Source organism: Spermophilus citellus (genome assembly GCF_964194105.1).
Source record: "Spermophilus citellus genome assembly, chromosome: 3".
Classification (NCBI taxonomy): Eukaryota; Metazoa; Chordata; class Mammalia; order Rodentia; family Sciuridae; genus Spermophilus; species Spermophilus citellus.
The window spans coordinates 148,041,689-148,064,334 of NC_138184.1; the positions used below are offsets into that span (position 1 = coordinate 148,041,689).

Here is a 22,646-nt window from a genome sequence, read left to right on the forward strand (position 1 = left end):
ATTATTATAATAACTCCACAAGTTGAGCTTCCCAGAGTCCCTTGAAAGACACACCCAAATGCAATAATCCCCATCAAGAATCTGTAGTTGAGGCTGGCTGCTGGCATACTCCTATAATCCCAGCCTCAGAAGTGGCTGAGGCAGGAGGATCACAAGTTCAAGGCCAAACTCAGCAACTTAGTGAAATCCTAAACAATTTAAGGAGACTATGGCATTGGAGAAGATAATGCTAAGTGAAGTTAGCCAATCCCAAAAAAACAAATGCCAAATGTTTTCTCTGATATAAGGAGGCTGACTCACAGTGGGGTAGGGAGGGGGAGCATGGGAAGTATAGACCAACTCTAGATAGGGCGGAAGGGTGGGAGGGAAAGGGATGGGACAGGGGGTTAGCAAGGATGGTGGAATGTGATGGATATCATCACCCAAAGTACATGTATGAAGACACGAATTGGTGTCAACATACTTCATATACAACCAGAGATATGAAAAACTGTGCTGTATATATGTAATAAGAAGAAAACAATTTAGCAAGACTGTTTCTCAAAATAAAAATTTAAAGACTGGCGGATGTAGCTCAGTAGTAAAGCATTCCTGAGTCCAATCTCCAGTATCAAAGGATAAAAAACAAAAAGAATTTGTAGTTGATAATCGTTCCTAGTCCAGATACAATCAGGACTTACAGTTACTATAGATAATTTTGTCCAGTAATACAGGTGAACTATTTTATCAGATTTCCAAGAGAACAGAGAAGAGTTAATCTTCTATTAACCATTTAATCTTCTATTAACCATTTATCTACAATCACCAATTATCTTTCTTATAAGGCAATACTTTTGTAGCATTTTCACATTAACCATTTGATTATATAAAGTATGTATTTAAAATGTGAATAAAGCATTTAGTTTATGCAAATATTGCAATAGCCGCCGTCCATCTCTGCTTTCTCAAAAGATAGTATGCCTTCATGTTCAACTGATTAAAAAATATAAAAGAGAAAAATTCTCAACCCACCACATTATAACAACTTTGGATCTTCTCCTGAGCCAGACTGTATTCTGCCCAAATTTTCTCCAATTCATTCAAAGAAGCTAGAGTAGTAATACACCCTTCATCCAACACTTGTATAGCATCTGAAAGGTCATTTCCAAAACGAACACTGATGTTGACACGTCTATTTTTTTAAAACAGCAAAAAAGATAAGATCAAGAAGTCAGAAAATTAGCATAAGAAAAACTTACATATTACTGGTCTAAAAGTTACTATTACCTTACTGGCTATAAAGAGATGTCTTTTTAAAAATTTTTGTATTTGTTATTTTTAGATATACATGACAATAGAGGGTATTTTGATATATTACACATACACAGAGTATAACTGATTCTAGTTAGGATCCATTCTTGTGATTGTACATGATGTGAAGTTTCACTGGTGGTGTATTCACAAATGTCAAATGAACTTTGAATTTCTGATCTATAATCATATTTGTAAGAACTTCTCTGAAAATTTTAGACACAGCCAATCTAGTTTAGCAAAACTAGGATAGTCCCGGTACCCTTACAAACAGACTAGCATTTGAAGAGTTAAAAAATACAACCTCAAAAAAAAAAAAATACAATCTCCAAAAAAAGAAAAGAGAGGCAGGCTAATTAGAAAAACTAACAAGATCCATTCACTTTTTTTTCCCTAGCTTCCAAGCAGACTGCCACCATTCTAATAGGACATTGTTCCCTCAAACATAGATTAAAGCATATTGTCATTTTGGCCCAAAATCTTGTCTTAAGCTTTGTCAGAATGGCCACTTGGTTTTTGGTAGTATATCAAAAATTCATTAGGCTCTAAAGGGACCAAGTTGCTCAAACTTTTAAAAAACACACCACATGCCAAGTGATAGATTTATACTGAAAAAAAAAAGAAAGAAAATTCCATTGAGGGGGAGAAAACTAACAAAATATTTATTCAGGGAAACATCTCAGGGTATCAAAGTGCAGGAGAAAGTGAATTACTGGTTTTAAGTACAGTGTACAGGATGAAAAGAGTCTGTGTTAAGAACTATTTTATTCAAACTGACAATTTAACAACCTTAACGAACAATAATGCAACACTCTGTTAAGATAAAATACCTACTGTTATGGTTTAGATATGAGGGAGTCCCCCAAAAGCTCATGTGTGAGACAATGCATGGAAGTTCAGAGTGAAATGAACTTTCACTTAACCTAATGAGTGTATTAATCCCCCATAATAGGGATTAACTGGATGATAATTATAGGCAAGTAGGGTGTGGCTAGAGGAGATGGGTTATGGAGTCAGGGGTGTCTTTGGGGTACAGATTTCATCCTTGGAGAGTGGAGCTTGCCCTCTCTGCTTCCTGGTACCATGCTCCCAGTTGCTTTCCTCCACCTCACTTTTCCACCATGAACTTCTGCCTAACCTCAGAACAAGGGGAACAAAAGTCAGCCATCTGTGAACTGAGACCTCTGAAATCATGAGCCCCAAATAAACTTTTCCTTCTCTAAAACTGTTCTTGTCAAGGCTTTTTGTCACATCAGCAAAAAATCTGACTAAAATACTTACATAATTCTATTTTTTTTTAATATTTACTTTTTAGTTGTAGTTAGACACAGTAACTTTGTTTTATTTATTTTTATGTGGTATTAAAGATGGAACCCAGGGCCTTGAATATGCTAAGTAAGCCCCCATAAATCTATTTTTATTAATCTATATTTATTATACATTTTATTTCCTCCCAGAATACTAATTAAAAAACAACAACTTGTTTCTACTTAAGGAAAAAAAAGCCACGAATCAAATGAACCAAAAAAACTATTAAAACACTGCTTTTGTAGCAGAAAGGAGGCAATGGGGTTTAACAAAGCATAAAAACTATACCTGGAACATAAAAAGAAATCTAAAGGAGACACTCTAGGATGCTGCCAATTGCTGGCATCATGAAGCAGTGCCAAAAACCTACATAATTTTAATGCAGACTTTTAAGAAATACTGAATAAACTCAACATAAGATTTGTGAACTCATTGCTTCCAACTCTATGAAGATCACTTTGTAAATAATATATTTTTTATTTAGACAGAGCACAGTGAAGTAATTTAGATTCCTGAAGCCTTTAGTTTCAGTATTCTCAAAAATAAATAAATAAATAAAAATAACCCCAAGCAAAACAATGACATGGTAGTTTTCCATCAAACTACCTCTTAGAAGTTGTGTTTGGGGGTTTTGCTGGGTTGGTTAGTTTTTTGTCTTCCTTTTAATGCTGGGAATTGAACCAAGGGTGCTTAACCATTGAACCACATCCCCAGCCCTTTTTTCTTACTTTTTGAGACAGGGTCTTGCTAAGGCTGGCTTTGAATTTACAATTCTCCTGCCTCAGCCTCCCAAACTACTGGGATTATAGGTTTGTGACACCTGTCTTTTGTTTTTTTAATTTCACTCTCAGAGGTGGCCTTAGGACACTAAAGTTTCAAGTAGTGACAATAGAAAACTAACAACAAAGACTATAAAAATTACTCTCAGGAATAACTATTTTTAGTTTCTCTTTAAAGTCATAAAAATACAAACATTAAATTTCAAACCAAAATAGTAGGCATTTTTAAAATCCCATTTAATTGGTAATTATTTTAAATTATCCTTCCTTCTCAAAAATATGCTTTTACATACCTAATTTCTTTCAATTTTTCCACCTTAGCTGCCAGATTTTTCATTCTGGCACCTACACGAGTCTTTAGAGTACTTTCTAAATGTTTAGTCAAATCCAGGGTAGCTGCTTTCTCTTGCTGAAACAAAGAACACACACATGCTAGTGAAACTCAAATAGGAAACTGTATTTCTGCCATTATTTAAATGATTTTTTTCAGGTGTAATTTAAAGTTAAATAATGTTTGTGTCAAAATGAGTTGAATTGTTGAGCACCCAGCTGGTGTCAGAGAATTGGACCACTGATCCTAGAACAACACATTAACATTTGAAAACCACAGTTACTCTTTTTTTTAATATTTTTTTTTTTTAGTATAGAGGGACACAATACCTTTATTTTATTTATTTTTATGTGGTGCTCAGGATTGAACCCAGTGCCTCACACTGTGAGGCAAGCGCTCTGCTACTGAGCCACAATCCCAGCCTCACACAGCTTGGGAGATTTCGAGGGAGAATGGACCTGAAACTGAGCCTAACTTGAAGCCTAACTACCATAAAAAGGAAATATATAAAGAAATCAGAAGTGCAGATTAAGTAATTCAAGAGATACACCAACCAAAATGCAATATATAGGCCTAACTAGAGGGAATTCAGACTGGAAGAAATGAATCTGTAAAAGGACTTTCATGGAGCAAGATAAAAAAAATCAGAACGTTGTCTGAATTTTAAATTATATTAAGCAAGTACTACTTAGTTTCAGTATGAATAGTATTATGGTATGATCTGGTTGTTTTTTGTTTGGGGGGGTTTGTTTGGGGCTAGAAGTTAAACCCAGAGCTTTGCACTTCTAAGCATGCACTCAATGAGCTACACCAGCACCAAGTTCTTTTTTTTATTATTATTATTATTTTTAGTTGTAGTTGGACACTAGATGTTGATGGACCTTTATCTTAATTTATTTTTATGTGGTGCTGAGTATGGAACCCAGCGCCCCACACATGCTAGGAAGGCACTCTACTGCTAAGCCACAAGCCCTGCCCCACCCATTCCTTTTGAAGTCCTTTCCTATTAGCATTGTATGCATAGTAAACAATATGAAATTCTACAAATGAGATTTGTTTTAAAATAATACACAAAGGACAGATTTAACTAAGACTAGACCACCCATGATCATAAAAACTGATACTGAGTACATGAGGATTAATTATTTAATCTTTCTCCTTCTGGAATGTTTAAATTTTCCATAGCTAAATGTTTTTTTGTTTTGGGGGGGAGGGGTACCACGAATTGAACTCAGGGACACTCACCCACTGAGCCACATCCCAAGCCCTATTTTGCATTTTATTTTTTATTTTTTTTTTAATATTTTTTTATTTTTTAGTTCTCGGCGGACACAACATTGGTATGTGGTGCTGAGGATCAAACCCGGGCCGCACGCATGCCAGGCGAGCGCGCTACCCCTTGAGCCACATCCCCAGCCCAATTTTGCATTTTATTGAAGGACTCTCACTGAGTTCCTTAGCACCTTGCTTTTGCTAAGGCTGGCTTTCAACTGGTGATCCTCCTGCCACAGCCTCCTGAGACGCTGGGATTACAGGTATGCTCCCAGCTAGCTAAAAGTTCTTTAAAGAACATAAAAGGGACTGGGTGTGGTGAATTCCAACAACTGAGGAGGCTGAAGCAGGAGGATTGCAAGCTCAAACGAGCCTCAACAACTTAGCTAGACCCTAGAAAAATGAGTGAGATTTCATCTCAAAATAATTTTTTTTAAAAAAGGTCTAGGGGGCTGAAATTGTAGCACAATGGTAAAGCACTTGCCTACCACGTGTGAGGCACTGGGTTCAATCCTCAGTACCACATAAAAAAAATTAATATATAAGTGTATTGTGTCCATGTACAACTGAAAATGTTTTAAAAAATAAAAATAAAAAGGTCTGGGGATACAGCTCAACAGTTAAAGTGCCCCTGAGATCAATCCCTGGCACCACTCCCCCCACAACAAAATAACATAAAATATAAATGAGAAATTCAATTTCAAACATCCAATGAAATCCACACATTATTAATTTAAAATGTAAGAAAAATTTTTCATCTATAAACAGATATAAGGAAAGGAGAAAATAAATTGGGGAGTGGAAAGAAGAGTTCCCCTTCTGTAAGAGCAAATCAATGTACACATTTCTTGGTTGAACATTCTTTACAACTTAAGCTATTAAACATACCTGCAGCTCCTGGGAAATCTGTTCTACTTTCAATTCTAATGCCTTATAACTTTCCAGAAGAGCCTCCTTCTCCGTCTTTAGTTTTTCATTCTCTTCAATCAGTTTCTGGTCCTGCTTAATTTTTGCCAGGCTGACATTAGACCCTAAATTAAAGTCACCAACAGCCAAACTTTCCCTATTAAAAACAAATACATTCATTTTTAAAGATATACCGTATAAGGCTGACAATGTTCACAAATCAAAATTACCTTGGATTTTTATAATTGTAGAGTTAGCTTTGGAAACTAAAATCTTTATCTCATTCAACATTTAAAATTTTTAATTTAATGCAAATTAGATTTTACAACTGAGTCATGATTCAAAAACAGTACCTCCAACTATCCTATATTCCAGATTCCTCATTAGCACAATCAACTGAAAAAAACAAAGTAAATCACATTTCTCACAAATCTTTCTCACAATTGTGTCCCCACCCTATTTGATAATTCAGCTCCTAAAACACTTGTAAGATCCCATCAAATAGCTATGTCACCCAAAACCTGCCATTAAGGTTTGGCTCACAATGCAGATATTTGCTATATATAAATATCAAATCTTAGTTTTTTGCTTCAAGTTGATGATTCAAAATTACCTAAAAAAGGAAATCCTAAATATATGTTTAAGTTGGCAGATATATGCCAATTCCCCTGATCTGCTTATTAATATTGTGCATTGTAATATAATGAAATATCACAGTGAACCCCATAAATATGTACAATTACTGTTTTATTAATTTAAAATACTTTTTAAAAATTGAATTCCTTTTGGAATAATCAAATTCCATCATAATAAGTTTTCATAGGAAGAACAAAGAAACTCATTCAAATATTATTATAGCTATAGGAAAAAACACCAAAGCTTTTCTTTCTTTCTCTTCTTTCTTTCCCCACCACCCATCATCCGAGCCCCACTCTTCTCCCACAACATACACACTGGAAAATGAGCCCAGGGCCTCGTGCAATGCTAGTTCAGGCTCTACTACAGTAGAGCTATACCCCTAGATACAACTTCAAATATTATTTGAAACTTGGCTTTGCATCAATAATTCCCACTTAGGGGTAGATTTTTATTTTTGATAAAAGCATTCAAAAGAGTTGGCATGAAAGTTGGTACGTGAATTTTCAAAAATCCAGGAATTATTTTTCTTTCAAATCCCTCTGAATGAAAACATTCTGTTAAAGAAGAGAGCAGGTATTTGAGAAAAATATAAATTACCAAAACTGCTCCTCAAAAATCACTGACATAGTGAAGGATTCCAAAAGCATGAGCATTAACTTCTACAAGGGCCACTACCATAAATTTGAACTTAGTTAAAACTAAAAACCCCACCACACTCTTACTTTGGAAATGTCACAGGATTTCCCGCATCATTTTCATTCTTCAGATCAAGAGTCAGCCTTCCATTTAAACGTCCCTTTGGCCTCCTGAAGGTTGACTGGTTTGATCTGTGCCCCCACAAGGGAATGGGGTTCTTGAGATTCCTCAGAGCAAGTTGACTAGGATCCGATTTTTTTTCCTCACAGGCATTAGGGCTGGAAGAGAGTTTGCATTTTTCTGCAAATCCTTTCTTAGCCACCTCTTCCCCTATATCAACACTGCCATACTCAGCCTGAGCAATAACTGTTCCATCTTGATAGGTTGCTTTAATTCTCATTTTTATTTCCTTTTCAAAAATCAAGCTCCCCAAAAAGGTTCTGCCCTAAGAAAGACAAGAAAGAAGACATAAACCAGCTATATCACATTTCTCTTCACTTTTCTTTCTACCAATTTTTTTTTTTAGGTATGTTTCTTCATTCTAGAATCTCTATGTAAAGTATCTTATCTTGTTGTTGGCTACATGCAAATATATTTCCACATGTGTATGAATGTATTCCAGTAACATAGTTGCTAAAAACCCATAAATAAAGCTAATACCTGTATAAGCAGCCATGTTTATAAATTTTGAAATGTATAGTAATTAAATATGTACAATAATTTTTGAACCCAACAGAATGTATTAACAACTCTGGCCCCCATATAAATATAATGGTATCCTTATATCTTCCCAGAAGATCTAAAATCTGCATACTACAGTGATACAACCATGTTGATGTTTACAGCAGCATGATTTACAAGAGCTAAATTATGGAATCAACCCAGATACCTGTCAACAGATGAATTGATTAAGAAATGGTGACACACACACATTAATGGAGTTCTACTCAGCCACAAAAATTAATGAAATTATGGCATTTGCCAGCAAATGTATGGGAATGGAGAACATCACATTTAGTGAAATAAGTCAAACTCAGAAACTAAATGAGTGCTTTCTCTCATAGGCAGAAGCTAGAGTAAAATAAGAGAAAAAGATAGGATAACATAATGATAAAGGGAAGATAAGTAATGTAAAAGAAGGAGCTCAAAAGGCAGAGTGGAAGAATGGGTAAGGGAAGACAATGTAAAATGAATTCTTTAAAAAATCAAATTATGTGCATATATAAATATACAACAGGGAACTTCACCTTTATGCATAGGTAGAAAGAACCAATTAAATATAAATTAACAAAAGGAAATCTAGTAGCATAGAGAATGGAGAATGGGCAAAGGGAGGGAGGACAGGAAGGACAAAAGAGAAGGAAAGGGAAAGAGCATAAATTAAAATCAAATTCCATACATGTATGAGTTTGTCAGGATGAACCCAACTACTATGTATAACTATAAAGCTCTAATAAATAAATAATAATGGTGTCCTAAAATGAATTTCTGGTATTTAAAAAAGATATTCAATTTCAACAAAATTTAACAGTTTTAAAGGAGGAGTCAGGTATTTCAACAAAACAGTTTTAAAGGCAGAGTCAGGTACTGTGGTTTTAAAGTAACAGGAGTTAAAAAACCAGAAACTCAAAGCACAAAAATATCAGCAAATTCTTTTAAAAATCAACAAAGTAAAATTATGGAATGTGCAATGCTAGAAATTTCTATACTCATACTTTCTTAAATAAAATTTTAAGGAGGCCACAGCAGTACGAGAAACTACATGAAAAGTGAGGTGCTGGGGCTGAGGTTGTGGTTTGGTGGGAGAACACTTGTATAGCATATATGAGGCAATGGTTCCAACCTCAGCACCACAAAAAAATAAAGGTATTGTATCCACCTACAACTATAATAAAAATTTGTTTTTAAAAAAAGTGAGGTACTTGCTAACTCTTAATTATTAACTATTACTCTACTACATATATATCTAAAACATATTTGAGAATGAAAGATATGGAAACAACCTAAATAAGAATTTTCCTACTCTTCAAGAAAATTGTAATTTTTTAAAAAATTACTTTGATATGATCTAATTACTTTTAATTTCTAAAATTTCTCTAAGCTCCTTTCCCGATTTTTACCCTACACTGTAAATGCAATGAACAATTTTTTTCAGAATCTGTGAAACAAATTTAACAGAGAATGGAGAATGAGCAAAGGGAGGGAGGACAGGAAGGACAAAAGAGAAGGAAAGGGAAGGAGCAACAAAATTGGTGGGTACTGCGTAAGGTTACTGGTTCTTTAGGGATATAATTAAAACTGATATATTAAAACTGATGATCCATATCTTACAAGAAAGAGCTTTATTTTTAGCTATATTCCCACTAGATAAATATCAAAAACAATATAATTTATGGAAATAGAGCAAACTAAATAAGAAATCATATCAATAATACTCAGAAAAATAAGTATGCAGAGATCAAACTAAAAAAACTGAAACTAAACCAGCCAGATTTTAAAAAGAAAAACTTCAAAATCCAAAAAACTTAGTAACACTGGTAAGGATTAAATATTTTCTACTTATTTTAACTAAACAGCAATAAAGAGGGTAGAAAGTGAGACCTATAAAGGGGATTCTTAACTTTTCTTGTGCCATGGGCTCTTTTATCAGTCTTACTAAAATCTTTTGGACCCCTTTATCAGAATAATGTTTGTAAATGCATGAAATATGTAGCATCACAAATAAAAATATTTCACTGAGATACAATTTAACACCATGTTAAAAAAAAAAAACCCTGGGCCTAGAAGAATTTCTATGAGGGAATAGAGGAGATTCAAACTGTTTTTGTATTTAAGGATCACCAACCATCCTTATTAAAAAAAAAAAAAAGTTTTAGCCCACAAGCCAAAATGAAAAAGTATTAAGGTTAACAAAATCATGGTTATAAATGTCTCAAAGCATGAAATTTAGAAATATACAAATTATATCAAGAGGCCTGAATTCACCAAGAACACCACTGTAAATAGCAAATATGGTTCAGAAAGCATTGCCAATCAAATGAGATGAAGCAAAGACAACTCAAAATGTAATTCACTAAAATACATCATCTTAAGATTTTGATCAATTATATAGTTTTCTATTAACATCTTACCTACAAAAACCTTTGTTTTCCAACTGCCAAAAGCTTATCTAAAATTCAAGTATATGCCAGTCAGAGTGGGGCATGCCTATAATCCTAGCAACTCAGAAGGCTGAGGCAGGAGGATTCCAAGTATGAGACCAATCTCAGAATTTAGCAAGGCCCTAAGCAACTTAGCAAGAAGAACCTGTCTCACCATATATAAATAAAAAGGGTTAGGGATATAACTCAGTGGAAAGTGCCCCTAGGTTGAATTCCCAGTAACAAAATAATATTCAAATAAAATTTCTGCCCCTAGGAAGTGTTTGAAAATTATGGCTAGAATACGTAGAATTCTTAATCTATCAAGAATTTGGGGGGGGGGGTTCTCTGCTTCCTGGTTCCATGTTCTGAGATGCTTCCTGTATACCACACTCTTCCACTATGATATTCTTCCTCTCTTCAGATCCAGAGCAGCAGAATTGGCCATATATAAACTGAGACTTCTGAATTCATTTCAGCACACATTCAAGAATATAAAATGGAGTAGGGCAATATGACTAATGACTGTAACCCCAGCAACTCTGCAAACTGATGCTAGGAAAACTGATATCCATCCCTATGTGGATGAATGAAACTAGATCCCAATCTCTCACCCTACATAAAAGTTATTTGAAATTGATCAAAGATATAAGATATAAGAATTAGATTAGAAATTTTCCAACTGCTAGGGAAAATATAGGGCAGCAGTTTATCATATAGTTATAAGCAACCACTTCTTCAAAGGACTCCTACAGCTCAAGAAATAATACCACGAATTCATGAACAGCATGGTATCAAACTGAAAAGTTTCTACACAACAAAGGAAACAAGAGTGTGAAGACATAACCTACAGAAAGGGAGAAAATCTTCACTTGTTACTCTGCTGACAGAAGATTATTATCCAGAGAATATAAAGAACTCAAAAAACTAACCACCAAAAATCAATAACCCTATCAATAAATATGCAAATGAACTAAACAGATACTTCTCAAAAGAAGAAATACATATAGCCAACAAATAAACAAAAATAATATGTTCAACAACTTTAGCAATTAGGGAAATACAAATCAAAACTACACTGAGGGCTGGAGCTATGGCTCAGCAGTAGTACACTTGCCTGACATATGTGAGGCACTGGGTTCAATTCTCAGCACCATGTATAAATAAATAAAATAAAGGTCTATCAACAACTAAAAAAAAATATTTTAAAAAAATCACACTGAGATATCTCATTCCAGTTAGAACTGCAGCCATTAAGAATACAAATATTAGTAAATGCTGCAGAGGACATTAAGGGAAAAGGACAACTGTTACACTGTTGGTGGATTGCAAATTAGTACAACCACTATGGAAATCAGTTTGGAGGTTCCTCAAAAGACTAGAAATAGAACCATCATATGACCCAGCTATACCACTCCATAGTATGTATCCTGAAGAATTAAACTCAGCAAGACATAGTGGTAAAACCTGTATTCCCAGCTATTCTGGAGGTTGAGGCAGGAGGACCACGGGTTCAAGGTCAGCCTCAGCAACTTAGTAAGACCCTGTCTCAAAATAAAAAAATAAAAAGGATCAGAAATGCAGTACAGTGGTAGAACTCCCCTAGGTTCAATTCCTAGTATCACACACACACCCACATACACACAAATTAAAGTGAGTACATTATAGCAATACCCATGTTTATAGCAGCACAATTCACGGTAGCCAAATCATGGAATTGACCTAGGTGTCTGCCAATGGATGAATGGATAAAGAAAACTGGTATATATAAAAAAGTTTTATTCAGCTATAGAAAAGAATTAAGATTATAACATTTGCATGAAAATGGATGGAACTTGAGAGCTTTATGTTAAATGTATATTTTCTCTTATATGTGTAAGCTACAGAGAAAAAAAGGGAACAAAACAAAAAAGGTATGGAGAATCTCTTGAAAACAGGAAACCATTAGAATAGAAGAAGGTGAGTAAAGGGAGGTAGGAGGCGAAGGAAAGGGGTGTTACTGGGGGAAAAAAACTGACTAAATACTTAACAAATCCTACTATTGTGTACAATTATAATACACCAATTAAAAAATCTGAGAAAATAGGGAAAAAAGAATCTTTGTCTTTGAACAGCATATAAATTCAGATGGAAATAATCTACTGCCGAGTTTCTGTTCTCGTGACTAAAAGGCTTAGGAGTCACTCCAGTTAAACTGGGATAACTGGGCTGCATGAAATAACCACACAAGAGACACAATACCTTTTTCTTTGGGGTCGCTGTGACGGCTCCTCTGACCTTAAGGTCAGGAAGAATGAGAGCGAGAGTACTCGCTGACCCCTTTTATTGAGAAGAAGCTATTCAAATGAGGCAAGGGGTCAGGTTTCAGGGGGCTGAGTCTATCTTCATGATGTCCACTGTCAGCAGGTTGACTGACACCTGGATAGGCCACACCCAAGGGGACAGTAAGAGAAGGGGACACACACAAGGCACTTCCATGGAAGATTCTATCCTAAACAGGACAAGGAATTATATTACAAAGGAACAGGTGAGCATAGCTTCACCCATGGGGCTGTAGCAAGACACACCCATGCACAAGACACCAACCCTCGAACCCAAGAAGGGTGGGGAAAGCTCTGCCACATTTCTGTGACTGAGCACCTCAGCACCCAGCCGGGAATGTGACCCAGTCACGTGTAAGGTTGGTCTCCCACAATCTACTTTCTACAAAAACTTGAATTACCTACAGCTGAATGCTGTAAAGGTACACAACTCCTTTAGAACTTTTTATGTATAAATTTGATTTTTAGACTTCTCTCTGAAGTCAAATTCTTTTTAGTTATAGTCACCCATCACAATTAGTACCAAGTTTTCAACCAGATTCTCCCTGAATAATTATATCCACAAATAAAGAACGCTAAAATTGAATTCTCAGTTCTAACTAGCAATGAGAATGACAAGGTAGGTGATAACATGAGTGTTTTTTACCATACTTTGCCATAAATATATATGCCAAATATTCTTTTGTAAATGTTAAAACATTTAATTTTTATCATTACAAATGTATTATATTTTCCATTAAATCTGTGAGAGAGATATACACAAGTACTTTTAAAACATATTTAAGAGATAAGTTACCTTTTAAATAAATCTGGTTACTGGTTCAGTGTTAGAGTCTGTAAACAAGTCAGAATGGCGTTTGGCATTTTGCCAGAGGGAGTGGTTTGTGAAGTGGCGCCAGCGAGCCATTAAGTGTGGAGATTCCTTATTGGTTGACTGCTGTATCTAGTTTATGTTAATTAAGATAAGCTGTGTGGAATATATATATACCGCTCCTGTCCTACAATAAAGGGCTCCCACTCCTGCTGTATCAATGTACACAAGTTGCTCATCACCCCCCAGTTATTTTGCCCAGCCAGCCGGGCTGCGGCAGTTCAGAACACAGAACTTTCAATAATTTAAAAAAGGATTAATGTGCTGGGTGCAGTGGTACATGCCTATAATCCTAATGGCTTGAGAAACTATGTCAGGTAGGTCCAAATTCAAAGCCAGCCTCAGCAAGTTAGCAAGACCCTAAGCAACTTAGTAAGATCCTGTCTCAAAATGAAACAGGGGGTTGGGGTTGTGGCTCAGAGGTAGAGCACTTGCCTAGAATGTGTGAGGCACTGGGTTCAATCCTCAGCACCACATAAAAATAAGTAAATAAAATAAAGGTATTGTGTCCATCTACAACTAAAAAAAGTTAAAAAATAAAAAGGGTTATTGGTATATGTACACAATGGAATATTACACAGCATTAAAGAGAATAAAATTATGGCACTTGCCGGTAAATGGATAGAGTTGGAGAATATCATGATAAGCAAGATAAGCCAATCCCCCCGAAACAAAGGCCAAATGCTCTCTGATAAGTGCATGGTGATCCATAACAGGGAGGGGGAAGTATGGGGAAAATGGAGGAACTATGATTGGGCAAAGGGGAGGGAGGGTAGGGAGGGTGCATGGGGACAGGAAAGATGGTGGAATGAGATGGACAGAATTACCCTACGTACATGTATGACTGCACATATGGTGTGATGCTACATTATGTACAACCATAGAAATTGTGCTGCAATTGAGTACAATGAATCAAAATGCATTCTGCTATCATACCTACCTAATTAAAATAAATAATTAAAGAAAAAAATTTATCAAGTCATACTGATTGCCACAGAAATTAGCCAAAGGGGGAAAAAAAGGATTGCTTGAGCTAATAACTTTACTGAATTTATCTTTCAAGGTGTGGTTTCTAAATGTGAATAAATCCTTCATTATAAAAAAAATTTTTAAAGGGGTGGGGATGTGGCTTGGTTGTTAAGCATGCCTGAGTTCAATCCCCAATACTAAAAAAAATTAATATCTAATGTCACTTTTTAATTATTTCATTTCATTTCATTTTCCAAAATGGTAAGTTTTATTCAGAAACAAGATAGCTCATATGCTTTATACTTTATTCTTTTTTTGTGAACAAAAAATTTATTTGCTCATTTCTTGCATTTGAAGTACTCTTCGATGACTCTACCTAATCTTGAATATGTATACTAGAAATTGGCTAAAATCTTTACACTGTTAAAATCCAATTTCCAATCTTTAGCTCTCATTCTGATTCTATATATGCTTTTTAAAGTATTCAAGGCATATATAAAAAATTCAGTCTTGGGTTGATCTTCAGCAATTTGTAAGCATCGTTCGGAGTATCAATTTCAACCATGTTATATAGCATTATGTGAATGTGCTGATTTAAAACTGTGCTCAAGGCATTTCAGTTCCCAGAATACTTTCTGCAATACTCTGTGGGCAGTATTTACTTGTTTTTGTTTTTATAGAATCCCTACCATTCACCCATTTATTTAAATTCTAGATAAAATAAATACTTGCCTAACACCTAACATGCAGGGAGATTAGGCATAAAAAAAATATTTGTCAAATATAGAGACAAATATAATATTTGTCTCTACCAAGACAATCTTACCTCTACCAAACTCACTATCCTGTGGGAGAGAAAAATTACATTTTTACATGCCTTACATATTTCCCAACTAAAACAGCTGCAGGGGAACAAATGTATGCATTAGCAAAATCTACATATATGACTCCTGATCTGGGAATTAACAACTAACTGTGGACTTCTTATGCAAAGACATTCAAGAATAACTATTTTTTTCCAGATAACAGTCTGCTAATTAGCTTATCTCTGATTATTTTTTTTAATACTGAACTAAACATCCAAATACAAATGTTTATACATAGCTGCCTAAAAAGAATCTATGGAGCATACAGAACAGTCTCAACTGAAGTTTATTCCTTCAGTTCCAAACTTAAAAAATGCCTTCTAGCCCTTGAGGTGTAGTTCAGTGATTGAGCAAGTGCCTAAACAACAAAAGATCCTGGGTCCCAGACCACAAAGAAAACAAAACCAAAAAAGCCTTTTCTTTCTTGATTCCTGTTTGTTTCAACCAACATACATCTGTGTATCATCTTACCATGAAAATAGCAATGGATTTGGATGAATTCTAGCCACCATGGCTCTGCACTAAGTAGCTTTATGATTTTGAATAAGTTATTAAGTTGTTCTAGACCATAATTTCCTTATTTGGGAAATATGATGACAGTAGATCAATTTTAAGTCTGTGACTTAATATTATAGGGTTCTAGGCATGTGGGAAATTCAAAACAAACCTTTACCTTGGTCAAGGCTATTATTAAAGAAAAAATTAATAAAAAAATAGATTTTAACTCAAAATACTAGGTATAATTTTATAATACCTACATTTTATGTAAGTCTGAGCTGTATACACAGAAATGTTTCTCATATGTAACCACAGTGCAGCAAATTTAACATTCAACACACCAGCAAGATTATCAAAACACACAAAAAGATGCAAATACAAGGTTTCTAAGTTGTAAGTACTGTTCCATATAATGCGGATTAAATCATTTTTCATATAAGCCACTTGAGTTGCTAAACAAAACTATTACAAACCTATTACTTTGAAATGTAATATCCCTCACCAGCACTACCACTCACAAAAAGAACATATCATTATTGTATAGTAGACTTAAAAGGAGGTATTCCTGTAAGTCTATCCCTGAAATTATCAAATGTCTTCCACAATTAGTTAACTTACCCACAACCCAATGGAAATAAATACAAACTAGAATCCAGATTAGCAAAACCCACAACTTGATGGAAATGCAAACTAGAATCCAGATTAGCAAAAACATCACTGTCAATGACTATATCATAGTATAAACCTCTACTAAAATGATAAAATCTGATTAAGTATAACCCCACTAATTTCAATTTGTGATATTTATGGTCAAGGCTAGGTTAAAGACCACTTTTACTTAATATATTCACAAAAATGATAATCAAGTAATTGCATTCATTATTTTCTTCAGCATGTTAAAAAAACAATCCTTTTAAATTTTTACATCATAGACAACTATTCACATTTGTTTTATTTATATATGTGTGTGTGTATACACACACACACATCACTTATCTACTCATCAAGAATGTCTACCTAAAGGGAGAGAGAAGGGAAATTGCATGGAAATGGAAGGTGATCCTCAGGGTTATACAATATTACATACAAGAGGAAGTGAGGGGTAAGGGAAGAATAATACAAGTGGAAGAAATGATTTACAGTAGAGGGGGTAGAGAGAGAAGAGGGGAGGGGAGGGGGAGGGGAGGGGGGATAGTAGAGGATAGGAAAGGCAGCAGAATACAACAGACACTAGAATGGCAATGTGTAAATCAATGGAAGTGTAAATGATGTGATTCAGCAATCTGTATACGGGGTAAAAATGGGAGTTCATAACCCACTTGAATCAAACTGTGAAATATGATATATCAAGAACTATGTAATGTTTTGAACGACCAACAATAAAAAAAGGAAAAAAAAAAGAAACAATCATTTTATCATCTGAACAACATGTTAGTAGTACATGGTTATGTGCTCTGATTATCAAATGCTATTAGATCTTTAAAGACAAGATTATGCATATATCTGTAATTTATGCAGAACAAATATCAAAATAAATCTATAATGAATGTTTATAAAAAAAAAAAAAAGAATGTCTACCTAGCAAACATAAGCATGATTATATAATTGCTTTGGAATTATTTTATGCCTTGTGTGTATATGTGTCCTTGTGTGTGCATGCAGTGAGCACACACTAACACATACAGTACTGGTGATAAAACCCAGGGCTTTATGGCTATGCATGACAAATACTCTATCACTAAGCTATATCCCCAACCCTGAATTGTTTTAATAATTCATATTTTCTACTAATTTATATGGGTTTGTAATATTAAACAAAGTTAATGAGACTTAACTACACTAACATCTTTTTCAAGCACAGTTTTGTTTTTACTAACTAAAAATGTTCAAAATCTATAACTTGCCTGATCAAACTGGGTAACTTCTTGGCCAGAAGGAATCTGTAGTCCCCAAAGTCTATACTTTTTGGCAACACTGGAAAATTGCAGCTCCAAAGGAATTTCTACTATGTCAGATCGGTTTAGGATTTCAGTGTTTCCATAGTCAACATACCTCACCAGACACTAAAAAAAAAAAAAAAAAAAAGGAGGGGGGACAAATATCAACACTCAATCTAAATTAAATATCTCCAGAGAAACCATAATTTGCTGTTTTCTGTTGATTACCTGTATATTAGGATGGAATTTTACTTCAACTTAACAAATGCATTCAGGATCAGAACTCTAGTAATATAATCAAATGAAATCACAGTGTTTCTATATTTGGTACTACTTAAGTTCCAACAGTCCCATTTTTCATTTATCTTTTTTTATTAACAACTAGTATGTCACACAAACATGAATCTATTAAGCTTATGGCCCTCTCTTATTTTCTTTATTAATGTTAAAATCAATCAACAATCAATCAATCAATCTTAAGTCGGAAACAAATCTAAAAAGAAAAGTTATCAAACTTCCTTTGATAAAATTATACTCAACTAGACCATGAAACAGATCAAACTCACCCTTACTTCCGTATCTAAAAAAGTCAAATGTCACCTTGCCCCTTGATTCAAAAAGTTAGAGCAGCCAATCCAAAAATAAATGCAAAATATAATTCCAAGTGTTAAATGATACAGAAAATATCTATTAGAAAGGACAGTTTCACTAAGATAAACCATTACCTATGACAATAATAAACAATGAGGTTTTTTAAAAAACAAGATAATCAGAGTTTTAAAGTTGTTTAATCTTAACACTTTATTACACCAAGAAAACTACTTATAAAACACATATATTATAAAACATATTTTAGAAAGCAAATATGGAAGAAACACTAAGGGAAGACCTGTGAAATGTTTTTATACTGCCTACAATGTGCAGTTGCCACTAAACAACTATTCAGAATCTCTTCTCCCCAAATCCTCCTAAAAATCTTCCACAACTGGCTGGGGCTGGGGCTCACTGGCAGAGCACTTGCCTAGCACATGTGAGGCACTGGGTTTAATCCTCAGTACCACATAAAAAATAAATAAATAAAGTAAAAAAGGCATTCTGTCCATCTACAACTACAAAAAAAATTTTAAGAAAATCTTCCACAAGCTTTCAAGGTTAGAGAGAGAAAATTAATCACATTAAACCTAGGAATAAGAATATGGCAAACCAACCTTCATTATTAAAGATATTCACAACTAAGTAAAAAACACACCTAACTTCAGGATCAAATGTTCTTTTCCTATTCATCAATCTTAATAAAATGAGCTTTTAATGTTATTCATTAGCAAGGAACAAACATAATTATTAAAAACTGAGGTGCAAAGGACCAACCAGTCACCAAAAATAATCCACAAGCTGTATCAACTATTCTTTGACAGTCTAAGATAATTATAAAAAAAAAACTTAAATTCAGAAGAACATTCCTGAATCTTATCTGTTTTCAAGTAACTAATTTCTTTTTGTGTTCACTAGAAAAAAAAACCATGTTTTAATCAATTTATAAATTCACTAAACCAGACCAAGAATATGCAATGATGGGCTAAATAAGCATCAAATTTTGGAAGCACATTAAGAATTCCTTAGGGCAAAAAATCAAACACATATTTCTTGCCTTTTCATCACTGATGATTTTCAGTACTTTGCATCTGTACCAACACTTATCTTCAGAAAATAATCCACCATAAATCTAAAAACAGAAAGCAAAATTATTTGGTATCTTAATGAAGAAAAGCACACTAAGTAGATTAGCATTTTTTAAGTGCTTACTATGTGTCAATAGCGTTTTACATACAATAATTTATTAAATGCCCAGAACACCATCAGGCAGATATTTTGTTTTCACCACTATGTACCCAATGTCATAAGTTAGTATTGAGCAGAACCCCTCCAAGTCCATTATGCTATTCTGCACCTCAAAAGAAACAAACAAGAAAAGTTTCAGGAGGCTGAGGCAGGGAGATCAATCATAAGTTTAAAACCAGCTGAGCAACTTACTGAGACCCTGTCTCAAAATAAAAAGAAAGCTGAGGATGTAGAGTGCTAGCCTAACATGCATGAGGCCCTGGGTTCAATCCCCAGTACTGCAAAAAAAAAAAAAAAAACTCGAAACAAAAGAAGGCACAAGTATCAAAGACTTAAAATAAAATTATTTTAATGTCTGAAGACATAAACAGGTATAATTATTCTTAGACCTAAATATGCTGAATATTCTACATAAGTCTAATTCTCAACCATGGTGGGATCCATTATTTACTATCAACCAAGAAAAAAATATTTTTATACTTTTTATTTTATATATAAGACATCAGTGATATCAAGTGGATAACTGGACAATAACCTGAACAATGAATTTTCATTTATTTAATAAATTTTTGTTTAATAAAAGAGCATAACAAAAAAAAAATTTGCATACTTTCAGTCATTTGCTCAGCCTTAGCATTTGAGAGCTGAAAAGTCTTTAAAAGTGAGAAGACTGTCCTCTAACCTATGCATTTTAGGATCTTTACCAGCATTTCCCCTGACCTTCATCCACTAGATGTCAGTAGAACCACTTTCAGCTGTGACAACCAAAAACTGTCTCCAAACATTTTCAAATGTCTCCTGGGAGTAGGAGTTTGGGGATAAAAATTCACTCCAGGTTGATAACCACATTGAAGCAATATTGTCCCCAAGGGAATGAAAAGTGCCTCTTAGTGGACAGGGGGAAAGGGATCTTAGCTATTACAATGGTTTGTAGCCCTGACAACAGAGATATACGATATATTTGCGATATTAAAATATGTTTAGGGGGAAAGGCCCATCAGGAAAAAACAAGTCTAAAATGCTCCTTACGAGGGAATCATTAACCAAAGGTTAAAGAACATGGCTTTCAATGACAGTATAAAATTAAGTTAAAACATTACTGAACTGGGACAAATTCACATATTTATTTTAAAACAAAAGTAATACATAGTAAAACCCCTCAATTCCCCAAAATGACAAAGGGCAAACCTATGCAGAGCCACAAATGTGCATCTAGCAAATCAAAGGCTACAAATGATAGATGTATTCCATTAGTACCAAACTCTGGTTCCCTCAGCTAACACTGAACAACTAGAGGTCAAGAAAGAGCACCAATAGCATGGAACCCTCTCCCGATAACTTTATTTCATTTTTAGCAAGCAAACAAGTTTAGTAGCAAAAATAGATGACAGTTTTAAATCAACAGTTTTATTCTAATTTCAAACTCTATAAAAGATCAAATTATCTTTAATTAGGCTTTGAAGCAATATACCAATATGATTAACACTTGGTAAAAGGCACATGACAGACATGGTATATGATTACAATCCAGATGATGTATGAATGAGGATACTTATATCCAGGAATAGAACTGGGATCCAACCAAGCTGAGGAATCCGAAGTTCTTGGCTCTGTAAGTGTAAATAATCAGAGGCACCATAACATATAAATCTATCCCAAACAGTCTTGTATTGAGAAAACAGTCAGAACTATATATTCATTTCAATTATGCCTGGGCCCAATCTTCTCCCACAACCCCAACTAGCCATAGCAACTGACCTTCTCTACACAGTGAGGAGAAAACCATTAGGATCACCAAGAAAATTTTGCAAAGTGTAATCAGAGATGAGCGAGGAATATAACCAGATTCCTATTATTGAAGCTAATTTGAATTTCTGGTAATGCAAGTGACATTTTGTATTCAACAGATAAAAAGGTATTGTTAATATTTAAACTATTAAATATAGTCACAGACTTCAGGAACACTAACAAGAAACTTCACAAACTGCATTACCTTATCCATCTAATGCTTAGTTTCAAACTATGTTCCTTCCTTCTTAATTTCTTTTATATTTTTACATATGCTATTGGGATTTTAATTGTTTTAAAACAAAACTAAAAGAGGTGTATTATTAAAAAAAGAAAAGAAAAGCACATAAAAGGACTTAGTTCAGTGGTAGAATGGAGAATGTATGCTTAGCACGTGCAAGGCCCCGAGTTCAATCCACAGCACACACGCAAGTGACTTCCAAAAGACTAAGACATTTTCCAACTTCTGTCTCCAGAAAATAATTTTTACACTTACACTAATTTCACATATACACTAGGATATTTGTGCTACCATCTGGATTTTATTTACATATATGTGCTTATGTTTGTACTCCATTCTATATCTTATTCCTTATTAGAAAACAGAGATATAACCCTGTCTTAAGCTTTTTGGGCTACCATAGCAAAATACCTTAGATTGAGTGTATCTCATAAATAATACATTAATTTCTCACAGTTCTGAAGGCTGGGAAATCCCAGATCAAACAGCCAGCAGACTCAATGCCTAATATGTTTCTATTCCTCAGAGAAGACACCTTCTTGGTACTTTCATGTATCTTCACATGGTAGCACCCTGATACCTCTTTTATTTGGAACTTCTCTTGTAAGGGCACTAATTCATGATATAGTGCCTTTGAGTGGTAAAAGGCATGTGACAGACACTCAAAGGCCCCAACTCTCAGTACTTAACCTTAGGAGTTAGAACTTCAACACGTAAATTCCGAGGGGGAAAAAAAACATTTAGACTACAGCTATCTCCCTCATTTAAATAACCAATTAAATGGAGGAAGTTAACTAAAGCTAGGCACCCACCCAACAAAATTTATGGAGGTACTCACTCTCAGGTGCCAACCCTGCACTTAAAATATAAAGATGAGTGCCTCTTAAAATTTTATAATTGCCTCATTCTAGTACCAGCCCCCCAAAGATGGTCAGACAGTATTCAAAAAGTCCGATAAATTTTCCAATATAGAGTTAACAGTCAAAGAGATGGGTAGATCCGCCCTTACCTAGCT

General features: G+C 34.4%; 1 protein-coding gene across 1 annotated transcript in view; it reads right to left on the reverse strand.

Moving 5' to 3' along the window:
- Positions 1 to 22,646, reverse strand: part of STK31 (serine/threonine kinase 31) — a gene marked incomplete at both ends in the record, with an annotated part of 83,265 nt that overhangs the window by 54,485 nt on the left and 6,134 nt on the right. Inside the window, 6 exons of the mRNA XM_081283282.1 lie at positions 1,012 to 1,171; positions 3,671 to 3,786; positions 5,869 to 6,043; positions 7,248 to 7,606; positions 17,731 to 17,889; positions 19,412 to 19,486. Of these exons, the coding sequence (XP_081139408.1) occupies positions 1,012 to 1,171; positions 3,671 to 3,786; positions 5,869 to 6,043; positions 7,248 to 7,606; positions 17,731 to 17,889; positions 19,412 to 19,486 (1,044 nt within the window). The remainder of the gene's footprint in view (positions 1 to 1,011; positions 1,172 to 3,670; positions 3,787 to 5,868; positions 6,044 to 7,247; positions 7,607 to 17,730; positions 17,890 to 19,411; positions 19,487 to 22,646) is intronic.